Genomic DNA, 21,323 nt, shown 5'->3' on the forward strand with positions numbered 1-21,323 from the left:
TGATTCATCAAACATGTGATTCCCGAGTTGCAGAACTGTTACTCACCCGCAGTCGGGCGCAGGGCACCATCTGCAGTCCGGGTCGGAGGCGAGGCAGCGCCGCAGCAGGAACTCCTCGTACTTCTCCAGCAGGGCGGCGTCGTCCAGGATGTCGGCCACCTGCCGCGGGGCCAGCCTCTCGGCGCACTCGGGGCAGCTGAGCTGCACCCGGCTCTCCGTGATCTCGATGCGCAGGTACTGGCGCAGGCAGCAGAGGCAGGAGCGGTGGCTGCAGCCCAGCAGCTCGGGCAGCTGCTCGGCGGGCTGACGCACCAGGCACAGCGGGCACTCCAGGAGGTTGGGTTCTCCGGCGCCGGCGAGGGACGGCTGGCTGGAGGAGAGTGGCTTTGAGGGGGTGCTGCAGGCTGCGTCCTTGCCGCTTGCGGTGGCTGCGGCGGCGGCGGCGGAGGCTGCGGTGGGCGTTGAACTCAAGGCGGCAGGCAGCTGCTGCTGTGCGTGGTGATGATGAGCTAACGGAGCGGCCGCCCCTCCTTTGGGGGCCCGTCCGCTCCGGGAGCCCCGCTTGCTGTGGAAGAGGCTGTGGAAGGAGATACGGCCCTGGCGTTTCCCAGCTGCTCGGCACTTAGGGTTGGGAACGCCGCTGACCGATGAGTGAGGCGACTCGGAGCCCTTTTCTGAGCCCATTTTCCTTTTTATTCCTCCTTGAAATTCCAACGAGGAGACACGAGCCGCGGTTTGTTTCCTCGTAAAACCAAACAAACAGTTTTTCAAGGTCTCGGCTCAGACTCTTCAGAAACCTCTTCCCCTTGCTTTCATAAGAAAACAAATATTAGCAGGAAAGGGCAGAGGGAGATAACAAACAGAAATCGAAAGGAGTGGCACATGTAAGCAGGAAAAAGAAAAAAATCCCCCTGAGGTCCCAGTTTTGTCTCAGGTTTGTCCAGATGAAGTTTCACAAAGAAAAAAGGAGAGAAAGGCAGAAGACGGAGTAAAACTGTTTCACTCGTCACTCTCCTACACAAACACAGAAAGAATAAAACCTAAAAATCCACAGCTTGGTTGTTGTAACTCCTCTGGTTTGGACCTGCTGATTCTCCTCGGCCGAGTCCGGAGCGACCGATCCTCTTCTGCTCCTGTTGCTGAATGCCGGCGTCTCTGAACGCTCCTCTCTGTCGGGCAGAAAGAAGGCAGGAAGTCAGCACAAAGAGCATGCTCAGTATGACACACACCTCTCCTCCCTCCCTGCCTCTCCGCTCGGCTCCTCCTCGGTCTCACTTCAGGGTTTTTCTCTCCTGCGCATCTGAACCGACGATCTGTCTGCTCTGGTCGCGTTCGAACACACGACGGTCAAATGGAAGAAATTCTGTTAAAACCCTCAGATTCAACGCATGACATCATCCGCGACTCCACCCAATCACGTCTTTGTGTTAAAACCAGTCTCCCGCTCTACAGCATGCTGAGCACCACAAGCTGGTCTCCCACTTCACGCTGCGCCGACCCTGCCGTCACCATGGCAACGCTCACTACAAGCAATGAAAACAGCGACTTGAATCTGCCTACAAACAAGAAGAGACACAACCTGGAGTAAACAGATTAATAGAGTCAAATATATAAACAAAAAAAACATGTTTTAGATGTACGGGGCCTGGGATTGCCAAAAATCTAATATGAATTTGATTTTAGAAATAAATGAATAACCCCAAAAACATTAAAACAATATCGACTTTCACTCTTAAATATCCCATACATGTTGGGGAAAAAAAATCAGCATTTAGAAGTATGGGGGACTTAAACTGCCAGAAATCTAATTTGTTTTATTGAAATATAATTTTGAGTGTGGAAATAATTCAAAAACAGTAATAAAAATGCAGAAAAATTATTGTCACTCTTAAAAAAGCATGTAGATATCTAAAAAAAACTTCTAAAAGACATACACTTGAGGTAAAAAATATGGAAGACTAAAAGTGACATAAATCAAGATTTTTCTACAGAAATATACATTAACTTCAGAAACATTAAAGCAACCAACAAAGCCTAATAAAACTTAATACTCACTACTAAATAAACACAGTTTAATTCTGAAATATGGAGGACTAACGATGCCAACAACCTAGAAGTTTGGCTAACATATCAATAAGGCTCAGAATTACATTGTGACACAGGGGGTGCATGTTTAATAAGTAAAATCTAGTTTTACAAGTGTATTTATGTTTTTATTGAAATAATTCTAATCTAAACTACATTGTAGTTCAGAGTGAAATTGTCAGCGGTTTCTTAGCTACACAACAGGAAATAAGCCCTTTTGTGGTTTATTCTGATAAAACTTTACTTTCTCAGACCAGTTAAAAATATGTTACTAGTATTACATAACAATGACTAGCTATAGTCATAGCTTAGTTAGCTAGTCATAGCTAACTAAGCTATGATTAGCTTATCTTGAAGTCAGAATAATGGCCAGATATCAGTGAGTGATGTAGTGTAACTGACTTTCAGTTCATTGAATAAACAAATAATTTATATCATAACAACAACAAAAATGGTCAGTTATGTTTCTTGCCACCATTTTACTTTGACCTTTGAACCCTAATTAACTGACAGGTGAAATTATTCTCATAATGTTATATGAATAAACATTACATTTTGATATTTCTTGTATTTTGGCAGTGTCAGTCCTCCATAGTGAAACACCTAATTACTATCTAACATATGGAAATACCAAGTCTTATTTCTAAAAATGCACAAACCAAATTAAAACAAAAATAAAATTTACAGCCCTACACATAAAACAAACATTTCCAAGAACACGCCCTCCCTGTATATTCATATATAACTATACCAAACATACAAAGACTCATAAAGTTTCACAAAAACTCCCCAAAACAAACATAATGCACTAAAATAGCTCCAAATATACAAAAATTCAACTGAACATAAATAACACTTAACACGTTACACACCATTACAGACACACAGAATCCCAACACAGCCTTCTTTTACAACACACAGTTGTAAAAGAAGACTCACAAGTGAAAAGTAATAATTACTTTAACACAAAACACACATGCTAATTATGTTCTCACTACAATTACAGACTGTGTAAGTGCTTCTATTCTGGAACGCAGGCCTGCAGCAGCAGCTCTGGTCAGACGTGTCTTTCTTTGGATCTCCAAATTTAAAGTTGAAAAGAAACTCACTTTGCTGTTGGAAATATTTCCACTAAATTAGCTTTGACAGGGCCCTGTAGCCTGTTTTTGACATCTGTGTAACATCTAATCAAGATTAAAAGGAAAAACTGAAATTAAGATGTCAGATCCAGTCAAAGAGGAGACAGAGCAGATGCAGAAGAGGAAGCACAGAGGCGTTTAAATATATTTTCCCAATGTCTACGTGTAATAACTCAGATATGATAAAGTAGGAACATGTGACTAAGGCCTTGTACAAACATAGTCATGTCTTTTGTTGAGGAAACATGATTATTTTTTAGTGCTTAATACAGTTAATCTTACGGCATGTATAAAAGGTATATTGAACACTCTTATTTTGAACAAATTTCTTAATTTTGAACAGGTTTGTGTTAAGGATTTAAAATTAAACCAGATGAGCAAGCATTCAGACAAACAGGAACCAAATGCAGATCTCTCAATCGGGTCTCCTGCTGTGTTGCCAGAGCACAGGAGGCCGTAAAATTAGCATCTCCCACAAGGCACTATCATTTGAGCTTGGGGGAGAGAAGCCTGTTTTGTTCACAGAAAATCAAAAGCCTTCCAGAAACCAACATCTGGGATGGTGTGAAACTGAGTGCAACATAGAAGGTTGAAACCAATAACATTTAATTTCTGGGACATTTTTCTAAGTATTAATACCATGTTTTTATCGAAGATTGTATTATCTCATTTTAAAACTACTAATCTAGTAAATGATGAATGTATTTGAAAATTGTACTATCTGTGACTATATCAGAATCAAATGGAAATTGTTTGAATGAAAATGTTTTGTTTAGTATTAGAAAATTGCTCAGGAATTATCCCTCACTTTGTTCTGTTGATTTTATGTGTTACAGGGTGACCCCGCCTCTCGCCCGGAACGTAGCTGGAGATAGGCACCAGCAACCCTCCCGACCCCATTAGGGACAAGGGTGAACAGAAAATGGATGGATGGATGGATGGATGGATGGATGGATGGATGGATGGATGGATGGATGGATGGATGGATGGATGGATGGATGGATGGATGGATTTTTGGCAGGACTCAATCTTTTGAGGTGCTGACTGTAGAGGAGCAAAACTGGGGTTTGTAAAGATAACCTTTCCTTGAACCAAAATCACTGGATGTAAGTTTCTTCTGAGAATTTATGTAAGGAGAGATAATGGGAGAGACTTCGGATTTCACAGGTATCTGTGAAATCTTATCTCAGGTTTCTCTGTACCCAAAATGACCATAGAATCACAGGAGGTCAGGACGCAACTGTTGGCTGTTTTGTTTTACCAAGAGAGCAAATGGCCTTTGATCTTTGCCGTAAAATTAGGGGGAGTTTCTAAGTTTCTCTGAGTGTCCAAGGTGGCTTCCAGTTGGCCAACTGGAGGAACGCCTTAATTGAATATATTAAAAAAGGGAAGACACACCTTCAGTATAAGACTTCGTGTACAGGAGTAAAAATTCAGAAAGCTGCCACTATTTTGCTTTTTTGCATCAGCTATCTCCAAAGACGCGTCTTTGCCTTTTCTTTGTTTTTTTCCTTCTCTGTTTTTCCTGTTTCAAGGTAATGATATATGTCTCTGTCCCTCTGCAGTTCTGTTGTTAATTAATGCGTTGCTTTGTATGGGATTAAACTCTGTGATTCTGTGACGTCAATGCGCAGTGTTGTTTTCCCTGTGGCTGCACGTCGCCCGCTGAGAGGACCCGGAAGATTAAGGAAGAAAGAGCCAAACGTTTTGTCCAAAGTTAATTTATAAAAATATTCTTCCTTAATACTTTATAAAAACAATTATTTCTGCTACATCATTTAAAAAATATTTGAAGACATGGGATCAGATTCAGAAAAGTTTTCATCCACATTAACCCACTGATTGTTGTTTTGAGCATGCCAAACCCATAGGGGGCAGTGCAGCGCCACGCTAAAACCTGTCAGCCAATCAGATTGCTTCAAAACAACCGCAATTTCAATTGAGCAGATACACAAGTTTAACTGCTTTTAAATAAAGTATTAGAATATAAATGTAAATAAAACACAACACAATGTTGAGTGGGTGTCGTGTCAAAGCCAGTGGGACGTATTGGCACGTTTTGTGCTGCAGGCTGTAACTGACGGGACCCTAAATCTCCATTTCTCCTTGTACACACGCAAACACAACACAGGAGTTTTCATAAGTAATTGCTTTCAGTGATATTAAATTGAGTTTTTATGTGGACGAAAGGCCAAAACGCATACAAATATATTAATTTTCCCAGAACTTTCCGGAAACTTTTAGACAAGATTTATGACATGGGTGCAAAACCCCCCAAAACAATCCTGAATAACTCCAAACAAAGCGCAAGAATAGAGAAGGGATGTAAGGAACTTTTTCTTTATTTACAGTGACTGCTGGGAACATTCTCACTGCTTGAAACTACTCCGCACAACCATGAATACTGATCATACAAAATCCAGTTTCACACTTGATTATTGTTACAGCTTAAATGAACTGTTTTTACTGATTAAAATGAGTTCTAGTTGTTATCGGGACCCTAAAAGAGGTGTGCACGTTTTTGTTGCTACAGGAAATAAAATCCAGACAACTGATTAAAAAAGACAAACACACTCACTCAGCAGTGCAGATGTTTTCTGGTTTTCCCTCTGCGAACCAAAAACAAACCAAGCCTCTGTGATTGACTTAACGTCCACAAATCTGATTACAGCCGCTCGTCTGAAGGCCGCTCTCTCTCTCTCTATATATCTCCATCTCACACACAAACACAGGCAGAGTAATGCTGACCCAGTAAACGTCAGACCATTCATGTGATTACGATGTCTGCGTCCAAGTGGGGAGCGTGAGGAGGGGGATTCATGGCCGTGACGCACAGAAAAACACAGATAAGCCGAACCGACCTGGAGCAGCTGACGGGCTGAGCTGAGTGTCTGATCCAGTTTTCAGGCCAGGAAGAAGAAATATCACAAGAGAACCGAAAATATTCCAAACATCCGCTTTTAAAGTTAATCAAAAAACGACTTTTTTCAATCTTCATTTCATATTTCTATTCAGTTTTAGAGCAAATTGATGTAAGATTTTAGTCCGCGCCATCTAGTGGCCACATTATGAACTTCAACAACATTAAACAGGAATGCATGAAACAGATTTGCATCATATGAAGTGTTATTGATCAATAATTCATTGTGTAGCCAACCTTCCAGGTTTATGATACTGCACCAGAATAACCAAGTGGATTAAGACGCGTTTCAACATGTCTGAAACATGCATTTACAGATTAAAAATCTCTTCCTAGAAAAATGTATCTAAACTACAAGTACAGAATAATTTTAGACCAATAAATAAATAAAAAACAGCTGTAATGTTTTGGCATCCCAAAATATTTTCTTGTGGAAATCCTAGATGTTTACAAACTAAAAAGTTCTAAATTCTCAAACGCTTTAACTAATATTAAATAATTAATGCAAAACATAAGATGGATGGATGAACAGATGGATGGATGGATGGATGGATGAACAGATGGATGGAGGGATGGATGGATGAACAGATGGATGAACAGATGGATGGATGGATGAACAGATGGATGGATGGATGGATGAATGAACAGATGGATGGATGAACAGATGGATGAATGAACAGATGGATGGATGAACAGATGGATGAATGAACAGATGGATGAACAGATGGATGGATGAATGAACAGATGGATGAATGAACAGATGGATGAATGGATGGATGGATGAACAGATGGATGAATGAACGGATGGATGGATGGATGGATGGATGAATGGATGGATGGATGGATGGATGGATGAATGGATGGATGAATGAACAGATGGATGGATGGATGGATGAATGGATGGATGGATGGATGAACAGATGGATGAATGAACAGATGGATGGATGGATGGATGGATGGATGAATGGATGGATGGATGGATGGATGAACAGATGGATGAATGAACAGATGGATGGATGGATGGATGGATGGATGGATGGATGGGCGGATGGATGGATGAACAGATGGATGAATGAACAGATTGATGAACAGATGGATGGACGGATGGATGGATGGATGGATGGATGGATAATGTCTCGCTCCACTATGTTGCCTGCAATGATGAAGGTTCACTCACCTCAGGATGCCAAATCCTTAAAAATGAAAGTGATGCTGAGGGCTTGCCGTACTTTCTTTCTTAAATATAGAAACTTAATTAAGCAAGCCTCTGATGTCGCACCATAACAAACTCCATCCCAGATGTAGAGGAAAAGTAATTTCCACACTATTGATCCCAATAAACGTGCTACTCACAACGCAAATGCTTCAAAGACCAAACCATGGCGGTGCCTTTCAGGAAATTGTTTCTTGGGCCTTTTTTTGCTCTTATCTTCACTCGTTAGAGTTTTACGTGGCCATCTGTTACTAAACATTAGCTTGGAGCTCATTTGGTGAGTAAGATGTGTGATTCACAGCGCTGGCAGACTTTGATTCCAGCTGACTCATCAACATCGTTCAAATCTTGATTTTTTAATGATCACAATGAAATAACATCATAAAAGTAGAAAAAAATCTGAGCTGAGTTACTGAACAACGCAGTTTTATTCAGACTGAGACAAAATAAACACATCAAACTACTGACATTACACTATTATCCAATAAATATGTCAGATCTCATCCATTCAGTCCAAACTCTCTTTGTAGTCACAGCCAATAACAGCCAAAACAAAAGTGACTTTAACGCCTGCAGCTGATTTTATAGCGAGCGATAAGAGAACCAGGAAGTAAAATAGCTCAACTCTTCGTCAGCTTGCTGAGTTATCAGTGCCATCGGATAAACTTCGGCAGAATTCAAACAAGCTGCAGGATAGAAGGAAGGAAGGAAGAATGCTGTGTGAAAACATTCGTTATTGGCTTCAGGGTCAAAGGTCAAACTGGCCAGAGGCTTTTTAATGCAGGCCTTGTTGAGCAGCTGACAGAATCTACTGGTTAAAACACAGAGGTTGCCATGTTTGGTCCAGTTTTAAGGATAAACCAAATCTGTCTCTGCCAGAGTTTATGATTAATTATGATCATTTATGCACTAAAATCCCTGATAAATGTAGAATTTCACTGGATTACACCAGCAGTGCAGCAATGTACCAAAACATCGTCATTGTACTTAAGTACATTTTTCATGTTCTTTACTTAAAGGTGACCAATTATCCTTCCTTGGAGATGTTAGGATAAGCTTCACAAAACAAAACAAAATCATTCTTAGATAATAAAACTTTAGTCTGCTGATTTTGAGCTGTTTTAGGGCGTCCTGTCACTTTAAATCCAAATGAGCGTCTGCTGGTCACGCCCCCCAGCTCAACATTTACACTCGCTGCAACAGATGTGCAACTATACTGCTCAAAAAAATAAAGGGAACACTTTAAGTGTTAAACACCTGTTTAAGTGTTCCCTTTATTTTTTTGATCAGTGTATATAACTGCACATCTTTGAGAAGCATTAGTAGAACTTCCTGCGCAACAAGAATGCAGCAAGTGGTTTCTGAATGGCAAGTCAACAATAGCAGCCGGTGTAGAGCGGTAAATCCAGCTGGCCAAATGTGCTGGAATTCAGCTTGGGTTGCTAGGCAACAGGCGGTGTGGTTGCTAGGTAATAGGACAATACCTGCCGATTTGTGATGTTTCATTTTTTGATGTTATTGAATATAAAACATAAAATTATGTGGAAGATTTGGTGTTTTAAGGACTAAAACGGAAATTATTCATATGAATAACAAATTACAAAAGAAGAAAATCAGACAAAATAAACATTTTTCTAAATCAATTAATTTCAAAATAAAGCTTCTGAAACTAGCAATAACTCCAGGTATGCGTCAGATGAATTTGTGATTGCAGCAAGTTTGAAGTTACTCGCTGTGGGTAGAGTATCCAGAAAATTTACTCACGTAAAAGTAAAAAGTACAGAGTAGTAAAAATATAATTTTTATCAAAAGTTAATGTGACAGACTGGCGACCTGTCCAGGTGACCCGCCTCTCGTTCGCTGGAGAGGCAGCAGAACCCGTCCCACAGGGACCAGGCTGGAAACTGGATGGATGGATCAAAAAGTTACTCCAGTAAATGTAACTAGTTACTCCCCAACTCTGACATACAGTAGGCACACTTAATGGTGCTATAGACTATTACATTAGGGAATACTTTCAACAACTACTTTTATTTTTAATACTTTATCATTTATAAAAGCAAGTTTTTTACTTTTAATCAAGTAAAAATGTTAATGTGGTATTTTTACTAATTTCTTTGTACTTTTACTAAAGTAGATTTTTGTCTGTTTTTGTACTTTTACTGAAGCACAGTGTTGGTCCTGGCGTGTTTCTCAAACTGCCTGTTTATTCTGCTTAGTTTCCATTTAAAGGTTCGGTTTTTATTGTGTGAAAAGCTCCTTTAACGTTGTGATTTTCTGCTGCCTAAGCTCTGCTGTGGCCCTCTGATCCTCAGTCAGAACCAGAACCAGCGAAGGCCCCATGGTGGCGCTGTTGTCGGCTCTGTGATGTGGCTTCACGCTGAGCAAACACTTAACCATGAGAAGCTTCTCGTTATCTCTGAAGGCAGATCTGTGAAACGGCGGGGACAGCCTGTTTGTTTCCAGAGGCAGAAATTCACTAAGCAGAACGCCGTCTGCCAGCCCCTCCCCAACCTGTTGCCCCTCTTTGATACGGGTCAGCTGACAGTCTGAGTTCAGAAGCAGCTGATCAAGAAAGACAAAAAGTTAAAAACATGAATCCACTGATAATCTTACTGCATTTTTATTAAAACATACAAAATCCCATAAACGCAGTGCAATAAACATTGAAAATAATTGGGAAAAAAAACTGATTTATTCCTATTTCAACAATAACAACTGATAAAAGTCGACTTTTAACCAGAAGAAAAATCTAAGTTTCCTTATTTGAATCCACTGAATCTGAGATCAGCTGCCCATGTAAATAGTTCCCATATTTTGTTGCTAAAATGCAAAATAAAAGCTTTGAAAAGCAGAAATCTTCTTTGATAAAGTGTTATCAAATATATATTTTTAATTTAAAATGACAGTATTGTTTTAAAACAGCAGAAAAGTTCATTTTCAAAGTCAAATTTCTGATTTTTGTGCAGGATACGCGGTTTACAAGCTGAACATGTGTTTATATATATTTGCTTATTCTTTAGGATTCCCATTAGTTTTCTAAAAAGTGTTTACTAAACTTCCTGGGGTCCAACTGATAAAACAGAGAAATATTCAAACAACACTTTTCACAATAACATAAATACACAAATTATACACACAAATCTCTATTAATAAAAAGATTTAATCTCAATAAGATTTCAGTTTTCTTTTAAATGAAACTTTTTAAGTCTCTTGTAGGTAATTTACTCCTGAATTGCTCTGCAGACAAAAGATTTCTGTAACAAGTTTGTTTTAGCACAATATACTGAACATTCATTTTTACAGACTAAAATTTCCAATTTAAAGTTAAAAGTATTTTTTTTGTTCTTTTTTAGATCATCAAACACGTCTGAATGTCAGAGAAACTGAGAAGCAGCAGTTTTCACGAGGAGGAGAAGAAACAGAGTCTGGCTCTTGTTTAATTATAAAATAATGTAACTGATCATATTTTGTGTTTCACTACTGGACCTGCTGGCCTCCAATCAACCGTCTAATCCTGATTCTCATTCTTCTGTTGCCGTGCAGGTCAGCAGAGATGGAAAAGGTCAAATGTTTTGCGCAGTAAGCAGGTCGGAGAGCGAACCTCAGCGTCTCACTCAGAGCGTGAGAAACTCCAGGCGGCCCACGCCTGATTCTCAGCATTCAAACAAAATGAAACACAAACATGTTTTTGGCTGCAGGTCAGATTCTGCTTTACTGATGAATAATACTTTAAGAAATGAAGCAGGTGAATTCCCACGACATTAAAATATTCTGGTATCTATTTGCTCAAATGTTACTTTTATGTTAGTTTTTCTTACTCAAAGTGTAATAAGATATTTGCACTAGACCAAAATACGCGGTAGGATTTTGTGGTTTTGCAGTGTAAATAATATATCAGCATTAAAAATTGAAATTCAGTACATTATTGGGATACGATATTTACCAGAAACAGTCATTTTTGACATGAATTTTGCACACGCTGATGTCGCAGTGATGGTTTGTTTGCGGTACGTTGTGTGTGCGGAGTTGGAAAAAACCTCAGGAGACGATGATCATCGTGTGTTCATCATTTGCCAGATGGAGCTGAACAGCCTCAGAGAACATGATTTGCTATCTCACACTTATCCTCCTACTCCACTGCTGCTCCCAAACACACACACACACACACACACACACACACACACACACACACACACACACACACACACACACACACACACACACACACACACACACACACACACACACACACACTGCAGACTTTATGTCCTGCAAAGCTGCTAAAATCTCTTCCTCTGCACACAATCTCCCACATTTAATTTACTCCAAAGTAAATCAGCTTGTTTTTCTCTTTTTTTTGCTTTGTGAAAAAGGACATGAACACTGCAAAAACACAAAATCTTACCAAGTATTTTTGTTCTAGTTTCTAGTGAGAATATCTTAATACACTTAGTAACTTTTAAGAAAGATATAGATGCTTGTTTTAAGTCAATAATTCTTTATGAGAAAGTTCTAGTTCCACTGGCTGATTGTTTCTCTTATAATGTAAAAATATCTTATTATAAGTAAAATAATATGCCTCTTTTTTAATTAACATTAAGGAATTATTTAGATAATACAAGCTCCTCTATCTTGCTGAAACGTTAGATTTAGTGTTTTGCAGTGCAGGGTCAACACGAGGTCGAAATCAGAACTCAGGAAGACGACGCCTGCTTTCATCACAAGACATAAACTCTGAGTTTACTGTAAAGGCTGGAATAGATGAAGATCTTCCTGCTCTGACGGTTCAGTGCAGAGCAAACTGGACGTTTCAACAAAACCTCAGATTAACATCGGCACAAACTGGAACACTAACTACACAGCTTTTAAATATGTTAATGCAACTAATCACATTGTTTTGTTTGTTTTTAGAAACAAAAGTCCCAACCTGGAACTTTGGTATTGTGTTTCTGGTATGCCTGTAAATCTGATGCACAAGCTGGGGGATCATTTCTGCTTCAAGCTGATCTGATGGGAAAAGACCTTCATTGTGTTGAAGTTGTGCTAAAAGGAGTTAGCCTATTAGCAAAGCTATGCTAGCTAACAGGGAGGGCGGCAGCTGAACTTTATACAGTGACAGCAGTGTGTGATCTTCATCATGACATCATGACCCACATCCAGGTTCATGTTGGGTTTTCTGACTCAGAGACAAACAGGAAACACAGGAAGGAAATCTGAACTCAGATTCTCCCACAAACTTTCTGGTTTCACACATTGACTCAAAACTTCAGGATCCTCCGGTCTCTGCCACCGCAGGACACGTCGTACCTACACACTGGAACAGGCAGGGCACACACACACACGCACACACACACACACACACACACACACACAAACACCTCCCCCCCCACACCCACACACACCAGCACCAGGAAGAGGAGGCAAGATGCCAAAATCATTCTGCAGGTTATGAAACGTCTGCTTCCAGTGAAATTTTGCTCCAGGATCAAAAGAAGGAAACACGGCTTCCATTTAATAAAAATATCTGTTATTCTTCTGAACAGCAAAACGAAACGAAATGACGAAATTAGTGATAAATGAATACATTTATTACATTTATAGGATTTATTAACTTAAACAAAGCAACTATGTAATGCTGATATATATATATATGCATTTTTATTATATATATAATCTTATTTCAAGTGTATTAAGGTATATGCTGTAGAAATGAGACAAACGTATTTGGTAGGATTTTGTGTTTTTGGAGTGTAGCCAGTTAAATTTCCCTCCAACTGCATAAATGTTTTCCTCTTGCGCTTTATTTCTGCATAACTGGTTATTCATTCCCGTCATTAATCTGCCTTTCCTCAGAACTTCATGACGTTTGGTCTAATTCCCGCTGAAGCTGCCAGCTTTCAGTTTTACTTCCTGCTGCCCTGAGGCTCCAAACATTGATTTTTGTTGTATTTGGGTAGTAAAAACTGTTTCTGCTCAGGAGGCGAGCAGACGGCTGAAGGGTTAAAACTGCAGGAACTCTTCTTCATCTCATTTATCTGTCAGATTTTCATCTCTGATGCTACAAAATAAAAAAGTCTTCAATTTATAGATCTGGAACAGAATCAGGAATCTTTTGCATGAATTTACAGGAAACACCAGTAAATGTTGCTTTGCATTTCCTTTTTGTTCTTTCACTAAACAAATCAGGATTAGACCTGCTCAGCTCTTCCAGGACATCTTATCGCTTGGGATAAGAGCGTGAGCCAACAGCCTGCCGCCCAAACCGACCGATGACTGATTGTTTCTGCTCCAGCAGGCCGGAGTCCAGCCGGCGGCTCGGCTCAGACTTTCATCCTGTTTGCAGGAATACTGACTAAAACCCGGCTAATCCGAGAGCCGGGGGCCGGCTGCCGGGGCCGGCCGGCTCTGGGCCGAACAGGTGGTCCTCACTCAACAAACAGCTAATAATGTATTATGTGTGTGTTTTGGGGGAAAGCTAATTAGAGTCAATTAGCTAAAAGGCTAGCAGACGCTGCTGTAAACAAACCTCTCTGTTTCCATGGAGCAACGCTGGCCTGAAAAATGGGTTCAGCATCCGACTGAATACAAAACAAAGAGTCACTCCAGTAAATTCACTGGTTATCAAGCACTTTTACCAAAACCTTCACAGGTTTGAAACCTAAAGAAATACTAGAAAGTGAGAAATCCTGGATTGTAGCTGATCCTGACAGCAGTGGTCCAAACGTTTATGACTTTATTAGAGCTGCACGAATATTTACAAAGAAACTGGAAATCTTAACAACTATAATGTATTATTTTTATTTCAGCTCTGCCTCAATAGAGCAGAAAGAGAAATAAAAACAGGCTCCAGCTGTTTGCTTTCTCACAGACCTGGTGGATTATTGTAAACACAGTTGTTTCAACAAGATTTTAGATGAAGATGAAAACTTATTTCAGATAAAATTACTTTAAAAACATGATTTATAGTCATCTTAGAACCTAAGTTACATACACTGAAACAGATATTTTTGTCTAGTTCCTAGGATAAATATCTTAGTGCACTTGAAATAAGAGACAACTGACTTACAGATAACTTTTCAGCAAAAATTAGGAGCTTGTTTTAGTTAAATAATTCCTTAATATTGATGAAAACAGGCAGATTATTTCATTTTTAAACAGGTTTTTCTCTCATTTTATAAGTGCAATAAAAACTCAAACTAGAACTAGTTTCTAAGTGAAATAATGTGCCAGTGGAACTAGAACTAAGGAATTATTGACTATATTTTGATAAAAAGTTACTTTTGTCTTATTTCCAGTGTGTGCATCAGACTGTCATAAACCTGACATTACACCTGCTATGAACATGAAAGAGTCTTCATGAATGTTTCAGACTGTGGTCACAAAGTGTCATTTGGTTAATAATGACACTTTAAATGCAAAGTTGCATTAAAACTTGTGTTAAAAGTCCATTAAAAGTCATTATTTACCAAATGACAGCCTGAAACGAAGAATCCTTCATGTTAATAACAAAAGTTACTTCCTGTTTATGTCATGACGATCTTACGCACAGCCCCTCAAATAAAGTGCTACCGATATTTGCACTATAAACTACACAAAACTTCATGGTAATATGTTGTGATTTTTGCAGTGTATTAAGACTTTCAGTTTGAGATGCAACATAATTTGAAACTTTTCTGCTAAAAGTGAAAAGAATAATTTATTTTGCCATAACTGGAGAGTCGACAGACGTCCTTCCTCTGAATCAGAGCATCTCGGCTGAGTCAGACGTCACAGTAAGATGTTTTCACCTGATTTTAACTCAGTATTTCCTCCTAACCGTTGGGCTCTGCCAGCCTGGTGACGGGTTTATTGGAACCGTTTGGGTCAGGGCGCCAGCAGCAGTTTGCAGAACTGAAGCAAACTCTGTAAAAACTTGCAAAATTGCTTTGGCAGCGAAACGTGAACTAAAGCTGCTGCCAGCTTCACATAAATATGTCTGAACATGCTGGTTCTTCAGAAAACAATTTCAGAACCAGCACTTTCATCAGGTCCAGGTTTGTTGTGCTGAGAGGAATCGGACCGGATCCCGACCGGCTCGCCGGCGGAGACCTCCGGCCCGTTATTACGAGACTTTATGGTTTCAGATGCGTTTCTTAAAGGCCACTGAAGCAGCCATTACTGCGTTGTCAGGAACTGACCAGCGCAGACGTGACTAATGGTTTAATGAACGACAGATTAAAAAGAAAAACGCTCCTCAGCCTTCTAAGAAGTGAGGAAGATGTGCTTAGCCTCAACGGTTCTGGACAAACAGAACAAGTTCCAGGCAGATTGGGCGGTCCAGATCCGTCCCAGAAGGAGCTTTTAGTTCATGATAATAATGATTTAGTTTATATTGATAATACTGTCCTTGCGCCTTTCCTGAAGACAAATATTCCAGGAAGTCCTTTCCAGGTCCAGAAACCCAAACTGAGGCCTGAAGAGCCGCAGGCTGAAGGTCATTCACTTTTATTTTCTTAATTCCTCAAGTAGTTCTCCTGGATTCAGATAAAGATCAAATAAAACAAATAATAAACCCAAAAAGCAAAACTTCACCTGGAACGATTGGTCGGATTAATCGATTATTGAAATAATCGCCAACTAATTTAGTAATCGATTAATCGTGAACTGAAGTTTACAGACTCTAAAAAACGGCCAGAACAACCCAATTCAGAGCCGTAATGAAACCAAAACGGTTAAAAAAATATAAACATTTTGCTTTTAAGATAAAAATAATCACCTTTATCTGTCGATGTGTTCTACCCAAAACTCCTAGTGGTAATTTTAGCTTCACCTGGTTCAAAATCTGTAAAGGAAATCTCATATTGATCAGTAAATCAAACTCAGATAAACCGATAAACAGCATTGATTTTAACTCTTCATATGTTGATGTTAGAAGGATATTTTAGCTGCAGCTGCATCCAGATGATTTCACTGAAGGAATGCTTTCACTGCATCTTAGGCAATAAAATGATTATGTTCTTATTAAAAAGGAATTTAATTATTTGGTTAGTTGCATCTTTCAATATATTTCTAATATTTTATGAAAATGTTTAAGTGGTTGATTAAAAAACCAGCAGAATGTGACAGTTTTTATTTTTTTACCCAATTAATTATCAGAAAAACTGATTACTAAAAGGTAATCTAACTATGGAGGAGTCTCCAGATGTTCTCCCATTGGGTCCAGGAAGAAAAATGTTGCTACAAATCAACAACCAAAAATCTGAAAAGTGTGGTGTGCATGTGAGTCACCACTTTGTAACACTGAAGTTCCAGCTGCAGGTCTACTGGGTTTTAACCAGTTTTGAACATCTAGAAACTAAAATATTCACCTGTTGTTCCTGCCAAGCGCCTGCAGAACATCTGTGAACTTAAATTAGTTTGTTCTCGTTTTAAAGAAACTTTAAAACTCCAAACCAATCAATCCCAGAGCGAGGGAGAACCCAGATGAATCAGAACTCTGAATCAGTTCTCGTTTTCTTTTTAAAAGTCACGTGGCTGATTTTTATCTCCTAACAACAAAACAATGAAACTCTTTTGTTTGTGGAAAAAAAGAAGCAAAAAGTGGAACAGATTTGAAAACTGTAATTGTGAACAGATAATTTACGGTAAACAGTAAAAGAAGAAGCACGCCGTGTCCTCTGCCGCCGTTACATCACTGATTACAGTTCAGCATAAACTGAAAGAGTGATATCAGCGCTAATGGAAGGAAAATTCTGTGGAAATGTTCGCCCCCACATTCAACACACTAAACACAACCTTTTCACTGGAAGCAGCACCGTCTGCATGGAGTGTGTGTGTGTGTGTGTGTGTGTGTGTGTGTGCGTGCGTGTGTGTCAAAATGCTCCAAACATTCAATAAAACATGGATCGTGTTTTATTTTCGGGTTCTGTTACGTCCAGCGGACATCTGAGACGGATCAGATGTTTTCAACGCCTGGATGCAGCTGAAGAACTTTCCACGCCTTTTTTCACTGGAACCCGACCAGAACGTTGGCCCGTTTCCACATCACCTCCTCATGCTTAAAGACTCTGATTAAATCAAACATATCAACTGGATATGATGATGCAGACGCTGCATCCCCAAGAGAGAGTTTTAGAAACTTTTAAAATCCTTAATTGGATTTAAGAAAAATCACATTTTGACAAATAATTCAAGTCATTTTTTTCAATAGCAAACTAAACATTGCATTCCCTAAGAACAATAACAGCATTCCTTTAGAGAAGCAGCTGCAGCTAAAAACTATTTGTAATTCTTTCAGTGACATCAGTCCAGTGCAGAGATGATCAGATGATTATGGTTTTGATTAAGTGAATAATATTTGGACAGGAAAACATGTTTGATTGATGCAGAATTTGAACCTGGTGAAACTAAAACTTCAGTTCTGGGAAAAACATCTTTACAAACAAAGAGGGATTTTTTAACTTAAATGCAAAATGTATATATTTTCTGTGCCGTTTTAAGCAGAATTACTTCAGCTGTCGTATTAATCAACTATGAAATTAGTTAAAGATTATTTCAATAATCGATTAGTCATGAATAATCTAACTTTTTACCAGGATGACCATAAAGCAAAGCTATTATTAATAAAGTGATATAATGACAGACAGACTGTAGTTATACATTAACATGATGAGCTGACCACCTTCAGGTCAAAGGTCACGATTTTACATCCAGTTTTTCCACTTTTAGCTACATAACTCACTGCTACAGTTTGATTAGCATCTTGACGTTAGCTTCACTGCTTTACAAAGTTCTTATATTTTTTTTAAATCTAATTAAATCCAAAATCAAATTGTGACTTTGGTGAATTAAACAATAAAACAATAAACCTCCCTTTAATATTTCTTTGATTTTTTGTTTTTGCACCCATGTTAGCATGTTAGCTAAGACCTATGGGAAAATGATGATGTTAGCTTAGGAAATGCACTAAAATCCACAGCAAGTCAACCATGTTTGGTCTACATAGTGAAGTTTGTTTTGATTTTGTTGATTATACTTTGTTTGTTAGCTACAACACGTAAATAGCAAAGAAAACCACTCTGAATCTTTTGCTCTTGTGTTTAGATCCAGCAGCGCTACTGCCACCTACAGGCCCGGCGTAGGAAGTTCTGAATGTTTTTTAAATTATCTTAATTTCTGCTTCCAATCTGGATAGATAATATTCCTAAAATTATAGAAAAACCTGGACCTGTTTTCATGGGAAAGTAACACTGAAATATATCTGCTCATCAACAAATTAGTGAAATAATTGGCTGATTTCAGCTTTACTTGACATTTTTAGATGTTTTTATTAGACTCAGACAGGTTAAGTAATCATTTCCAGTAATGAATAAAAAGGTTGCTTAAAAGAAATGACTCATGATTAAATGTTAAAGTGTCACTAAAAGGCAGAGTTCTGCTTCTTTCATCCATAAAAGTGGTAAGAAGTGAAACAGTTCATGCAGTGGGAGGCAGATGGGAGCCCAAACCGAGAGTTTGACTCCTCGGTTTCCCACCGTTTCTCATTAACGCCTCTCTCCCACACAAACACAGAGAGGACGTACGCGGAGAGTCCGGAGCGGTGCGGAGGGAATCGGGCCGGCTAGCTTCTATAATTAGAGGAGCGTTCAGGAGCCGCACTGCTGAGCTGCTGAATGTTTAATGCCTGCCTGCGGGCGATTCGGTGGCTGAGAGCAAACCTCTCCACACGCAGGACGAAGCCGGAGCAGCACAAGGTCTCTGCACATGCATGGAGTTACAGGACCAATCAGATTAATCGTCTTTATTCAAACAATCGATTAGTCGTCAACTGGAGAATACAGACTCAAAAAAGGTGATCTCCTGAAAGAGTGACGCTCAGAGCAGCAATTCATTTATAAAACATGTAAACATTTTGAATTTAGAATAAAAATAAAAACTTTCTTTGTCAATATATTTTACTCAAAGCTGTTCAAGTGGTTTCACCTGGTTCAAGTAAAAATCTATTACAGATCTTTTGCTATCCAGTTATTGATAATAAAAAAAGTAGTGAATTGATCGGTCCTGATCTGTATTGATATGAAGTCGAGCAGAACCTGAGCTTTTCACATGCTGATGTTAGAAGGATTTCTTAGCTGCAGATGCATAACTACAGATAATCAAACCTACTGCCGTTATTGTTTGTAAGGGTAAGGCAATGTAATGTTTGAATTATTTGCATCTCTTAATGCGTTTCTAATATTGGATAAACAGCTACAGAGTGGCTTAATCGGAGGAAAGTTCAGGTTGCCAAATAAATTCAATCCAGAGGTGATTCAATAAACCATTAGTTTGCATGTAGTTTATATTTGTTACATTTTAACTGATCTGCTCGTTTTTTTATGCGAGTAACAAACAATACTGATCAAACTGAAGAAGAAAAACCTTTAGGAAATCATCCTCCATCGTCTCGTCTTTTACAGCAACAAATCCAGACATACTAGGTTGAGTCTGAAGACTCTTTACAGCCAGTGAATCACAGCCGACTCTTGATTTCAGCTGCTCCACCTCAAGCAGACACCACAGAGGAGACGTGTCATCATGATGACAAGCCGCTCATCATCAGATGATATCTGGAAACCAAACCAGTTCCCATCTGCAGCTGAATGCATGAAGCTTTTCCTCCAGGCTGCAGGAAACATGGCAACCCGTTACAGACAAAAACAGGAGGAGCAAACTGAACATTTCTGAGTTTGAAATGTTGAACATTTGCCAGAAAAACATGGAAATTTGGAGATTAATCCCAGAAAATTTTGAGAAAAACCAGAAACATCCGAGTTTGAAAAGTCGTCAATTTGTTTGACAAAACATAAAACTTTGAGATTATTCTCAGAAATTGTCTGGAAAAACGTTGAAATTTCTGAGTCAGATGTTTGATAGAAACATTCTATTTTTTTTATTTTCTAGAAGAAGAAAATTTAATTTCAAAAGTCAAAACTTTCCTAGAAAAAAACTCAGAAAATTTGAGTTTATTCTAAGAAATTTACTGGAAAAAACATGAAAATTTCTGAGTTTTGAAAGTGATGGACATTTGGAGATTAATATCAGAAATTTTCTTAAAAACAAGCACATTTTGCTACACAGAAACTGAAATTTTGAGGATTAATTTTAGAAATTTTATTTTTTTAAAAAATAAAAGAAAAATTCTGAGTTCAAAAGTCAAAAATTTGCTAAACATGAAAATTTTGAGATTTTTCTCAAAAATCTTGAGATCTTAATTTTCTAGAAAAATAAGAAAATGTATCAGTTTAAAAAGTCAGACATTTTATGGAAAAAAACTTTAATAAAATTTTTTACTTTTCAAGCTCATAAATTTCCCAATTCCTTTCTAGAACATTTCCGATGTCAATCTCTCCATCTCTCAGTTTGTTGGATATTTTTTCCGCCTCTGGCCGCGCAGCTCCTGACCAGAGGCGGTGAACCAGCGGCAGGATTTTAACTCATCCTGGATGAATCAACGTCTAAATGTTGGAGACTCTCAGCTGCTAACGGCCAACATGGACACGTTCCTCCTCTGCTCTGATTGCACTGACGCGATTATGACCGAAATCCGCCCCTGGTTTCGGCTTATCGGGGTAATTCTGACATGAGAGGGGGTATTTAAATCCACGGGGTTTATGCAGCGGTACTTACCCCCCCCCCCGGCAACGGACGTCTTCCTCTGCAGAAGCTGAGCGGCGATGCCTCGGCTGCTCCCGCGGTGGCTCCTGGCTGTCCTGGAAGGCCCGGGCCGGCTCTGCGCTCCGTGGCTCCGGGGTTTCCTGCTGGGTGGAGGCGGCCTCTGGTCCTCCTGCGCTCCGGCTGCGCCGCGGTAAAACTCCGGGGATATTACCGCTGCCGCGTCGCGTCGCTCACTGCCGCTCCGCCGCCCTGCGACGTCGAAGGAGGAAAACCCTGACCATGACGTCACCCCGTCAGCTGCACGGAAACCCCACCCTGTGACGTCATA

General features: G+C 39.3%; 1 protein-coding gene across 3 annotated transcripts in view; it reads right to left on the bottom strand.

The window, feature by feature from the left end:
• The window catches only part of rnf19b (ring finger protein 19B), a 39,530-nt gene extending 18,207 nt beyond the window's left edge, over positions 1-21,323 (bottom strand). Inside the window, exons 1-2 of one of the 3 annotated variants that reach the window (XM_023345103.1) lie at positions 21,008-21,323; positions 47-1,169 (exon numbers count right to left, since the gene is read on the bottom strand). In XM_023345103.1, the coding sequence (XP_023200871.1) occupies positions 47-684 (638 nt within the window). In that variant the 5' untranslated portion in view covers positions 685-1,169; positions 21,008-21,323. Of the gene's footprint in view, positions 1-46; positions 1,616-5,802; positions 5,824-21,007 lie in introns of those variants that run through there. The other 2 variants (XM_023345105.1, XM_005802845.2) reach the window with 2 other exon arrangements.

The sequence above is a fragment of the Xiphophorus maculatus genome, chromosome 13, assembly GCF_002775205.1.
Source record: "Xiphophorus maculatus strain JP 163 A chromosome 13, X_maculatus-5.0-male, whole genome shotgun sequence".
In the NCBI taxonomy this organism is placed as follows: Eukaryota; Metazoa; Chordata; class Actinopteri; order Cyprinodontiformes; family Poeciliidae; genus Xiphophorus; species Xiphophorus maculatus.